Here is a 14965-nt window from a genome sequence, read left to right on the forward strand (position 1 = left end):
TGCTAGGCAGGAATGGCCTGCTTGGAGACTGAGTGAGCTCCCAGGGCCTTTCCCTCTGCTTCCTCTACGCTTGTATTTGACTAGGCTCTCTAGATTGACTCAGCTCCAGGTAAGTTTGGAAACTTCTCCCTCAAACAGACCTTCAGTTTCCCCAGTGTGGGTGTGTGTTTGGGAGAAGAGGATCTCCCTTTTCCGTTTCCACAGTTGGAACACTCAGTGTTTGGAGTGTCTCCGGTGTCCTGCAGGAGCAATCTGCTTCCTTCAGAGGGTCTGTGGGGTGGGTCCTTTCAGAATTCCTGGTTTATTCTTGCAGTCGATCTGGAGCTAAAATTCATCATGCAAGCCTGCACACACTGCTCTGTCCATCCGAGTTGGAGCTGCAATCTAGTCCTACCTCCCATCCACCATAATGATACCATTCTCCCCACGTTCTGTTTTTTTAATTGCTGAGTTTTGAGAGTTCTTTTATATTCTAGATAGTAGTTCTTTGTCAGATATTTGATTTGTAAATATTTTCTTCCAAACTGTAGCATGTCTTTTCATCTTTTCACAGGGTCTTAAAATGCACAAAAGTTTCTCTTTCTGATGGTGTCCAATTTATCAATTTTTACCTTTTATGGATAGTGCTTTTGGTGTCAACTCTAAGAACTCATTGTGTAGACTTAAATCCCTAACATTTTATCCTTTTTTTATCCTAAAAGTCTTACATTTTAGATTTTATATTTAAGTTTGTGATACATGTTGAGATAATTTTTGCATGAGGTGTGAGACTGAATTTAAAATTTTTTTTTCCCTTAACATTTGGATGTTCAGTTGCTTCAGCACCATTTGTTGAAAAAGCTATATTTGTCTCCATTGGATTACCTTTGCTCTTTTGTAAAAAAATCAGTTGGTCATATTTGTGTGGGTATATTCTTGATTCTCTGTGCATATGAGATATATGACTATCCCTCTGCCCATACTACACAGTATTGATTACTGTACTGTATAAAGTCTTCAAATTGGGTAGATTGATTCTTTCTACTTTATTCCTTCTCCAAAACTATTTCAGGTATTCTGATTTGAATAGCCTAAATGTCCTTCCATATAAATTTTAATGTAAATTTTTTGCCTTTCCGTATAAATTTTAGGATAATGTTGTCTATAGCTAAATTTTTTGCCATTATTTTGATAGGAATTATATTAAACATTTATATCACACTGGGGAGAATTGACTTCTTTACTGTATTGAGTCTTCCAATTTATGCATATGGTATATTTATTCATAATTTAGATCTTTGATTTCTTTCATCAGTGTTATGTTGTTTTCAGTATATAATACCTGTTTATGTTTTGTTAGATTTACACCTAAGTAGTTTTAAATTTTCTGTGTAATTGTAAATTATATTGTATTTTTAATTTTGGTATCCATGTGTTTATTGCTAGCATGTAGAAATATAATTATTTTTATATGTCATATTGTATCCTATGACCCTGCCAAATTAACTTATTAGTTCTGATAGTTTTTTTTTTTATACTTTAAATTCTGGGATACACATGCAGAACATGCAGGTTTGTTACATAGGTATACATGTGCCATGGTTGTTTGCTGCACCCATCAACCCATCATCTAGGTTTTAAGCCCCGCATGCATTGGGTATTTGTCCTAATGCTCTCCCTCATCTTGCCCCCTCCCCATGACAGGCCCCGGTACATGATGTTCTCCTGTCTGTGTCCATGTGTTCTCTTGTTCAACTCCCACTTATGAGTGAGAACATGCAGTGTTTGGTTTTCTCTTCCTGTGTTAGTTTGCTGGGAATGATGGTTTCCAGCTTCATCCATGTCCCTGCAAAGCACAAGAACTCATCCTTTTTTATGGCTGCATAGTAATCCATGGTGTATATATGCCACATTTTCTTTATCCAGTCTATCATTGATGGGCATTCGGGTTGGTTCCAAGTCTTCGCTATTGTAAATAGTGCTGCAGTAAACATACGTGTGTGTGTCTTTATAGTAGAATGCTTTATAATCCTTTGGGTATATAACCAGTAATGGGATTGCCGTGTCAAAAGGTATTTCTGGTTCTAGATCCTTGAGGAATTGCCACACTGTCTTCCACAAAGGTTGCACTAATTTACATTCCCATCAACAATGTAAAATCGTTCCTATTTCTCCACATCCCCTCCAGAATCTGTTGTTTCCTGACTTTTTAATGATCGCCATTCTAACTGGCATGAGATGGTATCTCATTGTGGTTTTCATTTTCATTTTTCTAATGACCAGTAATATGAACTTTTTTTCATATGTTTGTTGGCTGCATAAATGTCTTCTTTTGAAAAGTGTCTGTTAGTCTTTGCCCACTTTTCGATGGGGCTGTTTGTTTTTTTTCTTGTAAATTTATTTAAGGTCCTTCCAGATTCTGGATATTAGCCCTTTGTCAGATGGATAGAATGCCAAAATTTTCTCCCATTCTGTAGGTTGCCTGTTCACTCTGATGATAGTTTCTTTTGCTGTGCAGAAGCTCTTTAGTTTAATTAGATTCCATTTGTCAATTGTGGCTTTTGTTGCCATTGCTTTTGGTATTTTAGTCATGAAGTCTTTGCCCATGCCTATGTCCTGAATGGTTTTGCCTAGGTTTTCTTCTAGGGTTTTTATGGTTTTGGGTTTTACATTTATGTCTTTAATCCATCGTGAGTTAATTTTTGCATAAGGTGTAAGGAAGGGATCCAGTTTCAGTTTTCTGCATATGGCTAGCCAGTTTTTCCAGCACCATTTATTAAATAGGGAATCCTTTCCCTATTGCTTGTTTTTGTCAGGTTTGTCAAAGATTAGATGGTTGTAGATGTGTGGTGTTATTTCTGAGGCCTCTGTTCTGTTTCACTGGACTATATATCTGTTTTGGTACCAGTACAATGGTGTTTTGGTTACTGTAGCCTGAAGTATCGTTTGAAGTCAGGTAGCCTGATGCCTCCAGCTTTGTTCTTTTTGCTTAAGATTGTCTTGTCTATATGGGCTCTTTTTTGGTTCCATATGAAATTTAAAGTAGTTTTTTTCTAATTCTGTGAAGAAAAGTCAATGGTAGCTTGATGGGGATAGCACTGAATCTATACATTACTTTGGGCAGTATGGCCATTTTCATGATATTGATTCTTCCTATCCATAAGCATGAATGTTTTTCCATTTGTTTGTGTCCTCTCTTATTTCCAGCATTGGTTTGTAGTTCTTCTTGAAGAGGTCCTTCACATCCCTTGTAAGTTGTATTCCTAGGTATTTTATTCTCTTTGTAGCAATTGTGAATGGAAGTTCACTCATGATTTGGCTCTTTGTTTCTCTGTTATTGGTGTATAGGAATGCTTGTGATCTTTGCACATTGATGTTGTATTCTGAGACTTTACTGAAGATGCTTATCAGCTTAAGGATTTTTGGGGCCGAGATGATGGGGTTTTCTAAATATAGAATCATGTCATCTGCAAACAAAACAATTTGCCTTCCTTTCTTTCTATTTGAATACACTTTATTTCTTCCTCTTGCCTGATTTCTTGGCCAGAACTTCCAATACTGTGTTGAATAAGAGTTGTGAGAGAGGGCATCCTTGTCTTGTGCCGGTTTTCAAAGGGAATGCTTCCAGCTTTTGCCCATTCAGTATGATGTTGGCTATGGGTTTGTCATAAATAGTTCTTATTATTTTGAGATACGTTCCATCCATACCTAGTTTATTGAGTGTTTTTAGCATGAAGAGGTGTTGAATTTTATCAAAGCCCTTTTCTGCATCTATTGAGATAATCATATGTTTTTTTGTCACTGGTTCTGTTTATGTGATGGATTCCATTTATTGATATGCATATGTTGAACCAGCCTTGCATCGCAGGGATGAAGCCTACTTGATCGTGGTGGATAAGCTTTTGGATGTGCTGCTGGATTTGGTTTGTCAGTATTTTATTGAGGATTTTCACATGGATGTTTATCAGGGATATTGGCCTGAAATTTTCTTTTTTTATTGTGTCTGCCAGGTTTTGGCATTAGGATGATGCTGGCCTCATAAAATGAGTTAGGGAGGAGTCCTTCTTTTCCTTTTGTTTGGAACAGTTTCAGAAGGAATGGTACCAACTCCTCTAGATTTATTGAGATTTTCTATGTAGACAATCATGTAATCTGCCAAGATTGACTTTCTAACTTCTTCCTTTCTATTCTGTATTCTTTTTCTTTTCTTTCCTTTCTTTTCCTTTTCCTTTTCCTTTTCTTTTCTCTTCTTATTGCACTGACCAGAGCTTTCAGCACTATGTTGAATAAGAATGGTGGGAACGAGAGGTTTGCCTTATTCTGATGTTAGGGAGAAAGCATCTGGTCTTTCACCATTGAGTATGATGTTAACAGTAGTTTATTTATAGTTGCTTTTTATTAGGTTGAGACAGTTCTCCTCTGTTCTTACTTTTCTGAGAGTTTCATCTTTAATTGGTGCTGAATTTTGTCAAATGCTTTTTCTGCATAAGTCAGTATGATAAAATAATTTTCATTCCTTTGTTAGTCAGTATAATGGATTGATTTTCAAATATTGAACCAGACTGGCATCCCTGGAATAAACCCCACTTGATTATGGTATATCATTGTTTTTATATATTACTGAATTATATTTGTTAACATTTTGTTAACAGTTTTTATGTATATACTCAGGGAGCATAGTGTCTTTGGTTTTACTTTTTCGTACTATCTTTATCTGTTTTTTGGTGTCAGGGCAATATAAACTACATAAAATGAATTTAGTAGTTTTTCTCTCTGTTACTTTCTGGAAGCGACTGTGTAGAATTCATATGACTTCTTTTATTGTATGAGAAAATTCTGCAATGAAACTGTCTGGGCCTGGAGATTTAATTTTTTGGAGTTTTAAATTTATGAATTCACTTTTCTTAAAAATTATAGGAGTATACAAGTAATCTGTTTCATATTCCATAAGTTGTGTTTTTGAAGAATTAGTTCATTTTGTGTCATTTGTCAAATTTTTTGTCTAGAGTTTAGTATTCCCATATTAACCTTTCAATATCTGCAGGGTCTGTAATGAAATCTCCTGTTTATCTCTTAATATTGATATCTTTTCTCTTTTTTCTTTGTTAGTTCTTTAATTTTATTGAACTGTTCAAAGAACCAGCTTGTGGTTCATTGATTTTTCTCTATTTTTTAAAATTGTATTGATTTCTGCTCTTTATTAATTCCTTACTTCTACTTGATTTGTGTTTATTTTGCTCTTCCTTTTCTTTGCTCTTGAGGTGGGAGCTTATTGATTTGGGACTTATCTTCTTTTCTAATATATGCATTTAGTGCTATAAATTTCTCTCTCAAGTACTCCTTTGCCTGTTTTTTTGGCAATTTTTGATATTTAATTTTAATTTTAATTTATTTTATGTATTTTTAAAAATTTCCCTGAGACTTCCTCTTTGACCTGTGGATTATTTAGAAATATATTTAGTTTCAAAACATTTGGAGATTGTCTGGTTATTGATTTTCAGTGTGATTCTGTTGTGGTTGGAAAGCACACTCTAAGTGATTTAAATTTTTTAAAATGTTGTTTTGTTGAGGTTTATTTTATGGCTCAAGATATGGTCTGCCTTGGTATATATCCCTTGGGAACTTGAAGGGAATGTGTATTCTGTTGTTGTTGAGTGGCATGTTCTATAAATGTTGAGTGGATCCTGTTGGTTGATGGTATTTTTGAGTTATATATTCTTGACATTTTGGCTAGTTGTTCAAATGTTGAAACAGGGGTGTTGACGTCTCCAACTGTAATTGTGGATTTCACCATGTATTCTTTCAATTCTATCAGTTTTTGCTTCACATATTTTGCAGCTCTGTGTTTTCAGTAATAACATTGAGAATTGCTATGTCTTCTTAATGGATTGATTTTTTTCATCATTTTTATAGCATCTCTGTTTGTCTTTGGTATTTTTTGGCTCTGAAATATATTTTTTCTGAAATTAATATAGCCATTTCTGCTTTCCTTTAATAGTTTCAATATATATTATTTTCTATTTGTTTACTTTCAAACTGCCTAGACTGTTATATTTGAAGTGAGTTTCTTACCGACAGAATATGGTCATGGTTTTTAATCCCTTCTGCTAATCTCTTTCTTTTAATTGATGCATGTAAACTATTTACTTTTAATAAAATTATATGCTTGAGTTTAAGTCTGCCACTTTATTTTTTATTTTATGTTTGTTCTCTCTTTGTTTTATTTTTCTGTTTTTTTTCTTACCATGGGTTACTTGTTTTACAATTTCATTTTATCTGTATGTTTATGAGTGTGTCTCCTTGTATAGCTTTGTAAGTGGTTGCTGTAGGTATTCCATTATATATACATAACTTATAACTGATTGCTCATATAGTCATTTTACCAGTTTGAGTGATGTATAGAAATTTTAGCTGTCTTTATGTTTCTTTACCCTCACTCATTTATAACATAAATTCTTTAAATGTTGTTTAACATACATTTAGGACACAGACTCTTTTGCTTCAATTTTGAGCTGTTGCTTCAGTTGTCAAACATACGTTAGAAAAGAGAAGAAGGAAAGCTTATTGTATTTACCCATTTTTCTTTTTTACATACTATGTTCTTTCTACCTTCCTGATGTTCCAAAGCTTTTTATTTTATATTTTTCTTTCTGTTTAGAGGTCATTATTTTGCTGTTCTTTTAAAATAGGTCTTCTCATGATAAATTCTCTTAGTTTTCCTTTATCTGAGAATGTCTTGATTTCTCCTCATTCCTGAAGGATGTTTTTGCTGGGTATACAATTCTACGTGTACAGCTCTTTTTGCTTTTGTCAAATGAAAAATATTTTACCACTTCTTTATGGCTCTCATGGTTTCTACTGAGAAACACACTGTCACTTTAATTTTTCCTTGTACTTAATGTGCAAGATTTTCTCTGTCTACTTTCAAATTTTTTCTTTGTTTTTAGTTTTCAGAAGATTAATTATGATATGGCTTGATATGAAGTTGAAAATTGTTTTGAGTTTATCTTGTTTAGGGTTTCCTTAGATTCTTGAATCTGTGAGTTTATGTCTCTTGCCAAATTTGGGAGGTGTTCAGCCATTATTTCTTCAATATTGTTTTTTAAGCTCGCCTCCTTTCTCCTCTCTTTCTTGGATGCTAGTGATACAAATGTTAGATCTTTTGTTATAATCTCACAGCTCTTTAAGACTGTTCAACTTTTTTTTCAGTCTATCTTCTATTTGTCACATTGGATGCTTTTTTTTCTGTCTTCCAGATAACTGATTCTTTTCACAGTCACTTCCATTCTGCTGTTTAGCTTTATCCACTGAGCTTTCATTTCCATTATTGTATTTTTTTGGTTCTGAAGTTTCTATTTGGTTTTAAATTTTTTTCCCCATTTTTCTTTTTCTTTACTGAAACTTTCTATTTTTTTCATTTAAGTCTTTTCATAATTGTTTTTGTCAGTGCTGCTTTAAAATATTTGTTGGGTAATTCTAACATCCTTATCATTTTAGTCTTGATATCTGTTCTTTTTCTTTTTTCAATCAGTTGGAGATTTCTTTGGTTCTTGGTATAATGAATGATTTTTTACTGAAACCTGGACATGTTTGTATCATGTTCTGAGACTTGAATCTTATTTAACCCGCCTGTTTTAGCCAGCTTTCTCTGACACTGCTTTGGCAGGGGAAGGGAGGTTGCCATCTTGTTACTGCCAGGTGGAGGTAGAAGTCTAGATTCCCCACTTGCCTTTGTTGACAGTTGAGGGGGAAGCTTCTTTTATTTCTGAGTTGGGGGAAGTTTCAGCTTCCTATATGGTTTCTGCTGGCACTGTGGCGGGGGTGGTTTCATTACTGCTGGATAACTATAAAACTCCTGACTCCTCAGTAGGCTTCCTTTGATACTATCCCAGCGGGGAAAGGGAAGTGTGCTTCATTACTTCCAAGTTGAGATGGAAGTCCAGGCTCCTCATTGTATCGTCTTCACTAGTGCTGTGGGGGACCTCATTACTGCCTGGGAGGATTAAAATTCTTGGCTCTAAACTTGGCCCTCTCTGACACTATTCTGGTGTTACATGCCTCATTTCTGCTTGAACAGGGTAGAAATATAAGCTTCTTACTTAGCTTTTGTTTGGCATCGTTTGGGATGGGGCCACAGTTTTTTCTGTGTTGTTTGACTGGAACAGAGAGATTATTATCTAGAAGTTTCTGTCTTGCTAGACTGATCCTTTCTTTGTTCTTCAGCTAGAGAAAGCAGGCTCATCTTGAGGATTTTTTAGGTCTACATTCATTGATATTTCCAGATTGAAGCCGTCTTTAGCTCCAAGTCCAGGATATATGACACAAAATGGAAACCCATTGAGCTCACTACCATATTGTTCCTTGGATCCTGAATATCTTTTTTTCTCTATCTTCTAGATTCTTCTGTGTTTGTTCTGTATATGATGTCTAGTTGTACTTAGTGGGAGAACTAGGAAAAGTACATCTATTCCATCCTGTAGACAGAGGTCACCTCAATCATTTTTGAACTTTATTTTTAATGTGTCTCATGTGGCTCTTCTCTCTGCAGGTACCTGGAACTGGAAAGTAGTGGCCATCGGAATGAAGTCAGACTGCATTACCGCTCAGGCAGTCACCGCCCTCACACAGAAGTGTTTCCTTACATTTTGGCTGATGACAAGTGGCACAAGCTCTCCTTAGCCATCAGTGCTTCCCATTTGATTTTACACATTGACTGCAATAAGTAAGTGCAGTGTCCTCATTTTAGGAAATGGAAGATTCTAAGAAATGACTGTCTACTCATGTTTCTTCTTTGATGTTTCTTTTTTGCAGAATTTATGAAAGGGTAGTAGAAAAGCCCTCCACAGACTTGCCTCTAGGCACAACATTTTGGCTAGGACAGAGAAATAATGCACATGGATATTTTAAGGTATCTTTTGGCAAAAGTCTGAGAATGAAATGTAAATGCTTTCTAATGAGTTTCAAAAAGTAGATTTTACTTTTTATGGTGTGAAACAAAATAATTTGATTTGTAAGTTAGAAAATTTGTGTCTGTTTCTTTTTTTTAAACAGTAATATTTTAGCCAGCAAACATTATTTTCTCTTCTTTTTTCAATGAGTTTAATCGTTAGATATTACAGAAATGGTCACAAGGCTGCAATCAGGGCAGTTAACAGGTCATTCTTTGAATTAACCTTTCAAAGCAATAAAAATCTAAAATGTTAACATACAAATAAACTCTCCACCACTGAAATATAACCTTTGATGATACTTTTACAAAGATGTTAATAGCGGATTGAAAGCTTTTTAGTATATATTATTCATGGTCTCCTTGTACTGCAGAAAGTGAGAAAGGAATACACATATGTGCACAAATCTGTCAAAAGAGAAAGCAGTTATACTTTATATCTTTTTCTTTAGTTTGTACTTGGAGACAACACTTCATAGAATTTCTTCATTGGAGAGGCTTTAAGGGACATGTTGTTTAACTTTCCATATTTTAAAGATGAAGAAATAAAGTCCAGAGAATTGCTTGACTACAAGCCCATAGTGCAATCATTTTCCCCCAGTGGCTATGACAGTCCCTACAACATGGAAGTGGCTCGATGAATGATTACCAAATCAAACAATGATAAGTGATAGTTCAACTCATAGATTTCAAGGTAGATCACATACCAGTGAATTTGTTTTCTAAGCAAAGTTTATAATTCTATAAAGGTGTTTTGGGAACTTATTTAAGCATTGTCTGTTACCAGGAAACCAGATACTTGAAATATATGATTCCATCTCATTGTAGCCTTGCTAGTCTTGATGCAGGGTCAATTTTTTTTGTTTTATTATGCATAAACCTGCACAGAGGGGTAAAGTAGCTTGCTTAAAGATAGGCAAATAGTAAGTGACACAAATAGGAAATTGGTTCCATGCTTGCAAATCCTAAAACCATGCGCTTTTCCCAGGTAAGGGATAGCAGATGTGTGCTGTGAGTCCCAAATCTCATCTCTATTTAATCGTGACAGTCCTTCCCATGGAGCCTGAGTGTGGCCTCAAAATCTCCACATGTCAATTACGTGTACAACTCTAGGGGTCATTCTCTTTATTGTAGTCCATAAATAGTATCCATTAGAGTTGTACAGTGCACAAACTACATAACTGTACATGATAGCCTTGTTTTTATGTTGTTGCTTCTAAGTGATAGGAGTTGGTACACAATTTATTTCATCAATCTAGGCCCAAGCACACAATGGATCCAGTAATACCCACACAGTAAAAATATTAAATATTTATCCTTCACATTGATACATGCTATTAATCAGATTAAACATGTACAAGACATAGAGACCAGTATTTGACTGGTAAATCTTTATAGGTACGTTTAAAATTATATTGATGTCATGTTGGTACTGTTATCCCTATCATTAGATATTTTGTTTGCATTTTTCAAATGGATAAAGTAAAATATTAATTTAATAAAATATATAAAGGCCATGAAAAAATGGGGGGCGTGTGGCAGATAAAAGAGACAGCTGGATGTGTCTGATAGATCATTTCTGAGCCACCATTGGCCTTTGCTTTAGGAGCCCAGCAAGCTGGAAGCTAATTATACCTTAATGACTAAGTATGCATGTGCATTTTGCCTATAAACGTGTGATAAAATTTTCTATGTAAAACAGGTCATTTCCAGCTGGCATTTAAAAAATTTTCATTTTAAACTTTCTGTACTCATAAGAACTCATCATTATATTTTGCTGTAGCTGTTTAATGAATCTATTGTCCTTTTTAAATTGAGAAATTAGTTTTAAAAGATCCCACTTTCATGAGATGCTCAAATGAGCATGCTTTCATGACTCAGTTTTTCTATCCTTTTCTTTCCAATAATTAAAGTTAATTTAAAATTGGTATCAATTTCAGAGTTGCTGAAGCTAGAAATTATTACCAGGTTGATTTTTTTAAAGCTCATTTTCAAGCCCGTCAGTGGCTAACTAAAAATAACTTCTCAAAACAACATAACTATTGCCTCTTAGTTATATCTTGACATTTAATCTTAAGGCTTTAAAAACATGATCAATAAGAGAATACATGGGTAATCATCTATTGTGCCTGATGAATTTCTTTCCCTTTGGTATGAAGTGGAAATAATGTATTAACAAAGACTTTTTACTCAGGGATTTTAGTGAGTGTGTTCTGTAATATTTTCCTTCATGAACTTGACCATTGAACATAATTTGGGTAAATGAAAGTAATATGTCTTTTTTTTTCTATTTTTCACACACAGGGTATAATGCAAGATGTCCAATTACTTGTCATGCCCCAGGGATTTATTGCTCAGTGCCCAGATCTTAATCGCAGTAAGTCTATTAGTTCTTGCACTGTGGAGTCCCCATATATTACTTGTCAGCATAGACTTAACCAGATTGAACCCCTTATAAATGCATCTTGACCAAATGTAGTGTTTGTAATTCCAGCCTGTCCAACTTGCAATGACTTCCATGGACTTGTGCAGAAAATCATGGAGCTACAGGATATTTTAGCCAAAACATCAGCCAAGGTAAAAGCTACTCAAGAATACAGTGTGGAAGCTTAAAAATCTTTGATGTTCCCAATATTTCCATTTATAACCATAGATTTTCACCTTCAAGGCTCTTCTTATACTATACTGTTTGCTAGGACTGAATCTAAATCTCTGCTTAAGGAAAGACTTATAAATATTAAAACTCTAGCCATCTGTATAACAAATAATTCAGTAAATCAGGAATGAGGCAGATTACCTAATTTATACACTGCTTACTACAGGAGGATTTATTGTTTAGCTTTTATTATTATTTATTTTTATTCAGTTTTTCATTACAAGCAAGGAGGCAGTAGGACAGTGTAAAGAATATAGACACCAGAATTGTATCAAAGAAATGGTCCCATAAATGCTTTCTACCACTATGTTACAGTTCTAGGATTATTTATTAATATCTTAAGCACATGTCAGGTTTACCTACAATTTCACTAGACTTGTAATTTTGTATAGTAGTTACAGATTACCTGATGGTTGTGTTGTATGGTGTATGATTTGTTTCTTATACAACATAAATTCTGAATTTTATTTTTTTACTTGAAGAAGCATATAAATGAAATTAAACATTTTTTCTTTTAAATGGAAAGTGCTTCTCTGCATTTGAGTGATGTTTTGAATTAACCTTTGATTTATGTCTTATAAATTATGTTGTTTGTTTCTAAGGCAGGGAGCAAATTTATCACAAAAAGAAGAGGAGAGAAAAAAACATTCTTTTAAATTAAATTAAAGTCTTAAATATGTTTATGGCAAGTGGTTGATAAGCACAGCCATCATTACTGCTACATACTTTAAAAAAAAGATGCCTGCTGGAGTGTTTCACATTTCTGTGTTGCTGGAAGGATGAACAATGTAAAACCCCTTCTTTTGTGCCACAGCTGTCTCGAGCTGAACAGCGAATGAATAGATTGGATCAGTGCTATTGTGAAAGGACTTGCACCATGAAGGGAACCACCTACCGAGAATTTGAGTCCTGGATAGACGGCTGTAAGAACTGCACATGCCTGGTATGGCTTCTATTTGAGTTGAGACTAAGGGAACTCAGATGCTCCCACTCTTTAAAAATTTGTTAAAACAATGTAATCATGAAAATTTCAAGACCCATTTCCTCAAGACACAACACTAAAGTGCCAACAAACCTGGTCATATCTAAAGAACAGTGTTGCATTATTAAAAACACTTTCTAGCTTCTAAAGATGATTATGGTTTAGGAATGCTATAAAGTTTAAGTTTATTGGTACACACATGAAGTTAGCAATTTAAATTAGGTAAAGTGATTCCTAAAGAAGACTATCCTCTTATCCTTAACATTTCCAGAGATTTTTCTCCCTTGTGTTTTCATGAATGCATTTTCATGAAACTAAGTCATATGCAGCATTAAATATTGTGTCCAGATTGAGCAATATAAGCAAATTAGATAGAGTTTAAATGATTGGGACAATCTAATAGTTTATTAATACAGTGGAATACAAATTATAGAGTTTAAATAAATGTGATTTTGCTAATTGCTCGCTAATGAAGTAGAATATTTTATTTCATTATGATTTCAGAAATGTATGTTCATTTTCAAAGAAAAGTTCAAAGAGTTTGGTTTTAAACTTTTAAATTACACATGAACTCATCTGTTAAAGCTGGTTTTCCGGAAAGAAGTCAGACATCTATGTGAATTAGGCTTTTTAAAAAATTTCTCAAAGTTCATCCAGTTTATTCAAAAACAGAATATCATGCATATAAAAAGATCAAAAGTAGTTCAGAACTGTGTGTGTGTGTGCGTGAGTGCATGTTCGTGTGCATGATACAGTTTTTATTCGGGAACATGATATGTTCCTAAATTTTTTAAATGGGGAGCAAAAGTTAAATTGAGTAGAAGATGGAATGTGGTATAGTGAAGTCAATAAAATGGGAAGCCCGAGCAGCCAGCTACCTGGGAGCTCTGGCCATCTTTAGGAATCAAATTCCTTGCGGTGGTCCTGTCTCCAGTTTGGCGCCTCCTTGTGGTGATTGTCAGCACCGCCTCCCCTCCTGGCAATGCCCTGTTCTGTTCTCTTCACATGAAGAGTTTAAAATTTAAGGAATGAATTCAAAAATTCTTGAAAACTACTAAACTCCAACATGGAAATTCCTTAAATATTGTTTCCTTTTCAGAATGGAACCATCCAGTGTGAAACTCTAATCTGCCCAAATCCTGACTGCCCACTTAAGTCGGCTCTTGCGTATGTGGATGGCAAATGCTGTAAGGAATGCAAATGTGAGCATAACTTTTATGATGAATACTTTCTTTGGAAAAATAAAGCACTGTATTAATAAGTATTCACCCATCATTGGTTTAATCTGGGCAAGCTAAATAGCTTTCAGAAGTGATGGAATAAAGGAAGAATACTTTCTCTGTTTTGGTTGATTAGTTCTTTTCCATTTTAAAATGCTATGCCCCTATTCCAGTAGGACAATTTTTTCTTGGAGTAATCTATTCCATATAGTGATAGTAGTAGGAAACATGTGTAAGAAACTTACTGGAAATTATTTCACTAATTGTACTATTTATTGTAAGTGTCTCCCAAATAGGTTAAGAACGGTCCACACGGCCGCAATAACCAAGGAAATCCATGATAACAAGTGGCCTTCAGCAGCAGAAGATATGCTGTTCCATTAGCCCAAACAACAGAAGTCCACATTATTATAGGATTGTCCAGTGTAGATAAGGGCCATGGCCTTCATTCAGGGAAAAAAAGGCTCACACCACCATGTGTGGAAGCTTTTCTGCCTTTTAGCAGTCATTATATAGCAGTTCACTTCGGTTGTCAGAAAATACTTTTTGACTCATCTGTAACTACCCTTAACTGGGTTCTAGATCATTCAATAAATAATGGAAATAATTTCTTTATGTTTCTTATACTTTAAAAGACTTCACTTAAACCTTTGTTAAAAAGAGTATTTAAAAATTTAGCTGTTTTTTCCACAAAGGAGTAGTAACATACATGAAAACTGAGTTGTTTTAAAGTCTGTGGAATATATAGAGCTCTGTAAATGCAAGTGTATTTATATGTATACTCTCAAAAAGACAAAGTGGGGAGAAGTGGTGGGGGGTGGAGAGAGAGAGAGACAGTAGCAATGTGCTACTGCTGGTGAGGGTGACAAGCTATCAGAGAAAAATCAAGAAGTTGCTTCGTAGTCCATTGATTTAATTCCCTCAGGAATGCATTTATATTTAATTTTATTAGGCTTTACATTGAAGCCAGTCCATCTCATAAGACTGTATTAGCCTAGTCAAGTCGATTCAGTGGAACTAGGAAGGATTGAATACAATTTTTCTTACATGTCACTAGCTAATTTCCTTGGTGAGAAATAATCTGCATTTTTCTAGGACTTCTCTTAATAAAAGGAGGCTTGTGGTAATATATAGTTTTGTTTGTAGGTGGTTAGAAAGAGGAAGGAAGAAGGACCATATAT

At 34.6% G+C, this 14965-nt stretch overlaps 1 protein-coding gene across 8 annotated transcripts in view; it reads left to right on the forward strand.

The window, feature by feature from the left end:
• Positions 1-14965, forward strand: part of NELL2 (neural EGFL like 2) — a 438477-nt gene that overhangs the window by 160671 nt on the left and 262841 nt on the right. For all 8 annotated transcript variants that reach the window (XM_055357389.1, XM_055357392.1, XM_055357388.1 and 5 more), the window contains 6 exons: positions 8528-8701; positions 8791-8887; positions 11231-11303; positions 11421-11503; positions 12397-12525; positions 13664-13766. In XM_055357389.1, the coding sequence (XP_055213364.1) occupies positions 8528-8701; positions 8791-8887; positions 11231-11303; positions 11421-11503; positions 12397-12525; positions 13664-13766 (659 nt within the window). The remainder of the gene's footprint in view (positions 1-8527; positions 8702-8790; positions 8888-11230; positions 11304-11420; positions 11504-12396; positions 12526-13663; positions 13767-14965) is intronic.

The sequence above is a fragment of the Gorilla gorilla genome, chromosome 10 (genome assembly GCF_029281585.2).
Source record: "Gorilla gorilla gorilla isolate KB3781 chromosome 10, NHGRI_mGorGor1-v2.1_pri, whole genome shotgun sequence".
NCBI classification, from domain to species: domain Eukaryota; kingdom Metazoa; phylum Chordata; class Mammalia; order Primates; family Hominidae; genus Gorilla; species Gorilla gorilla.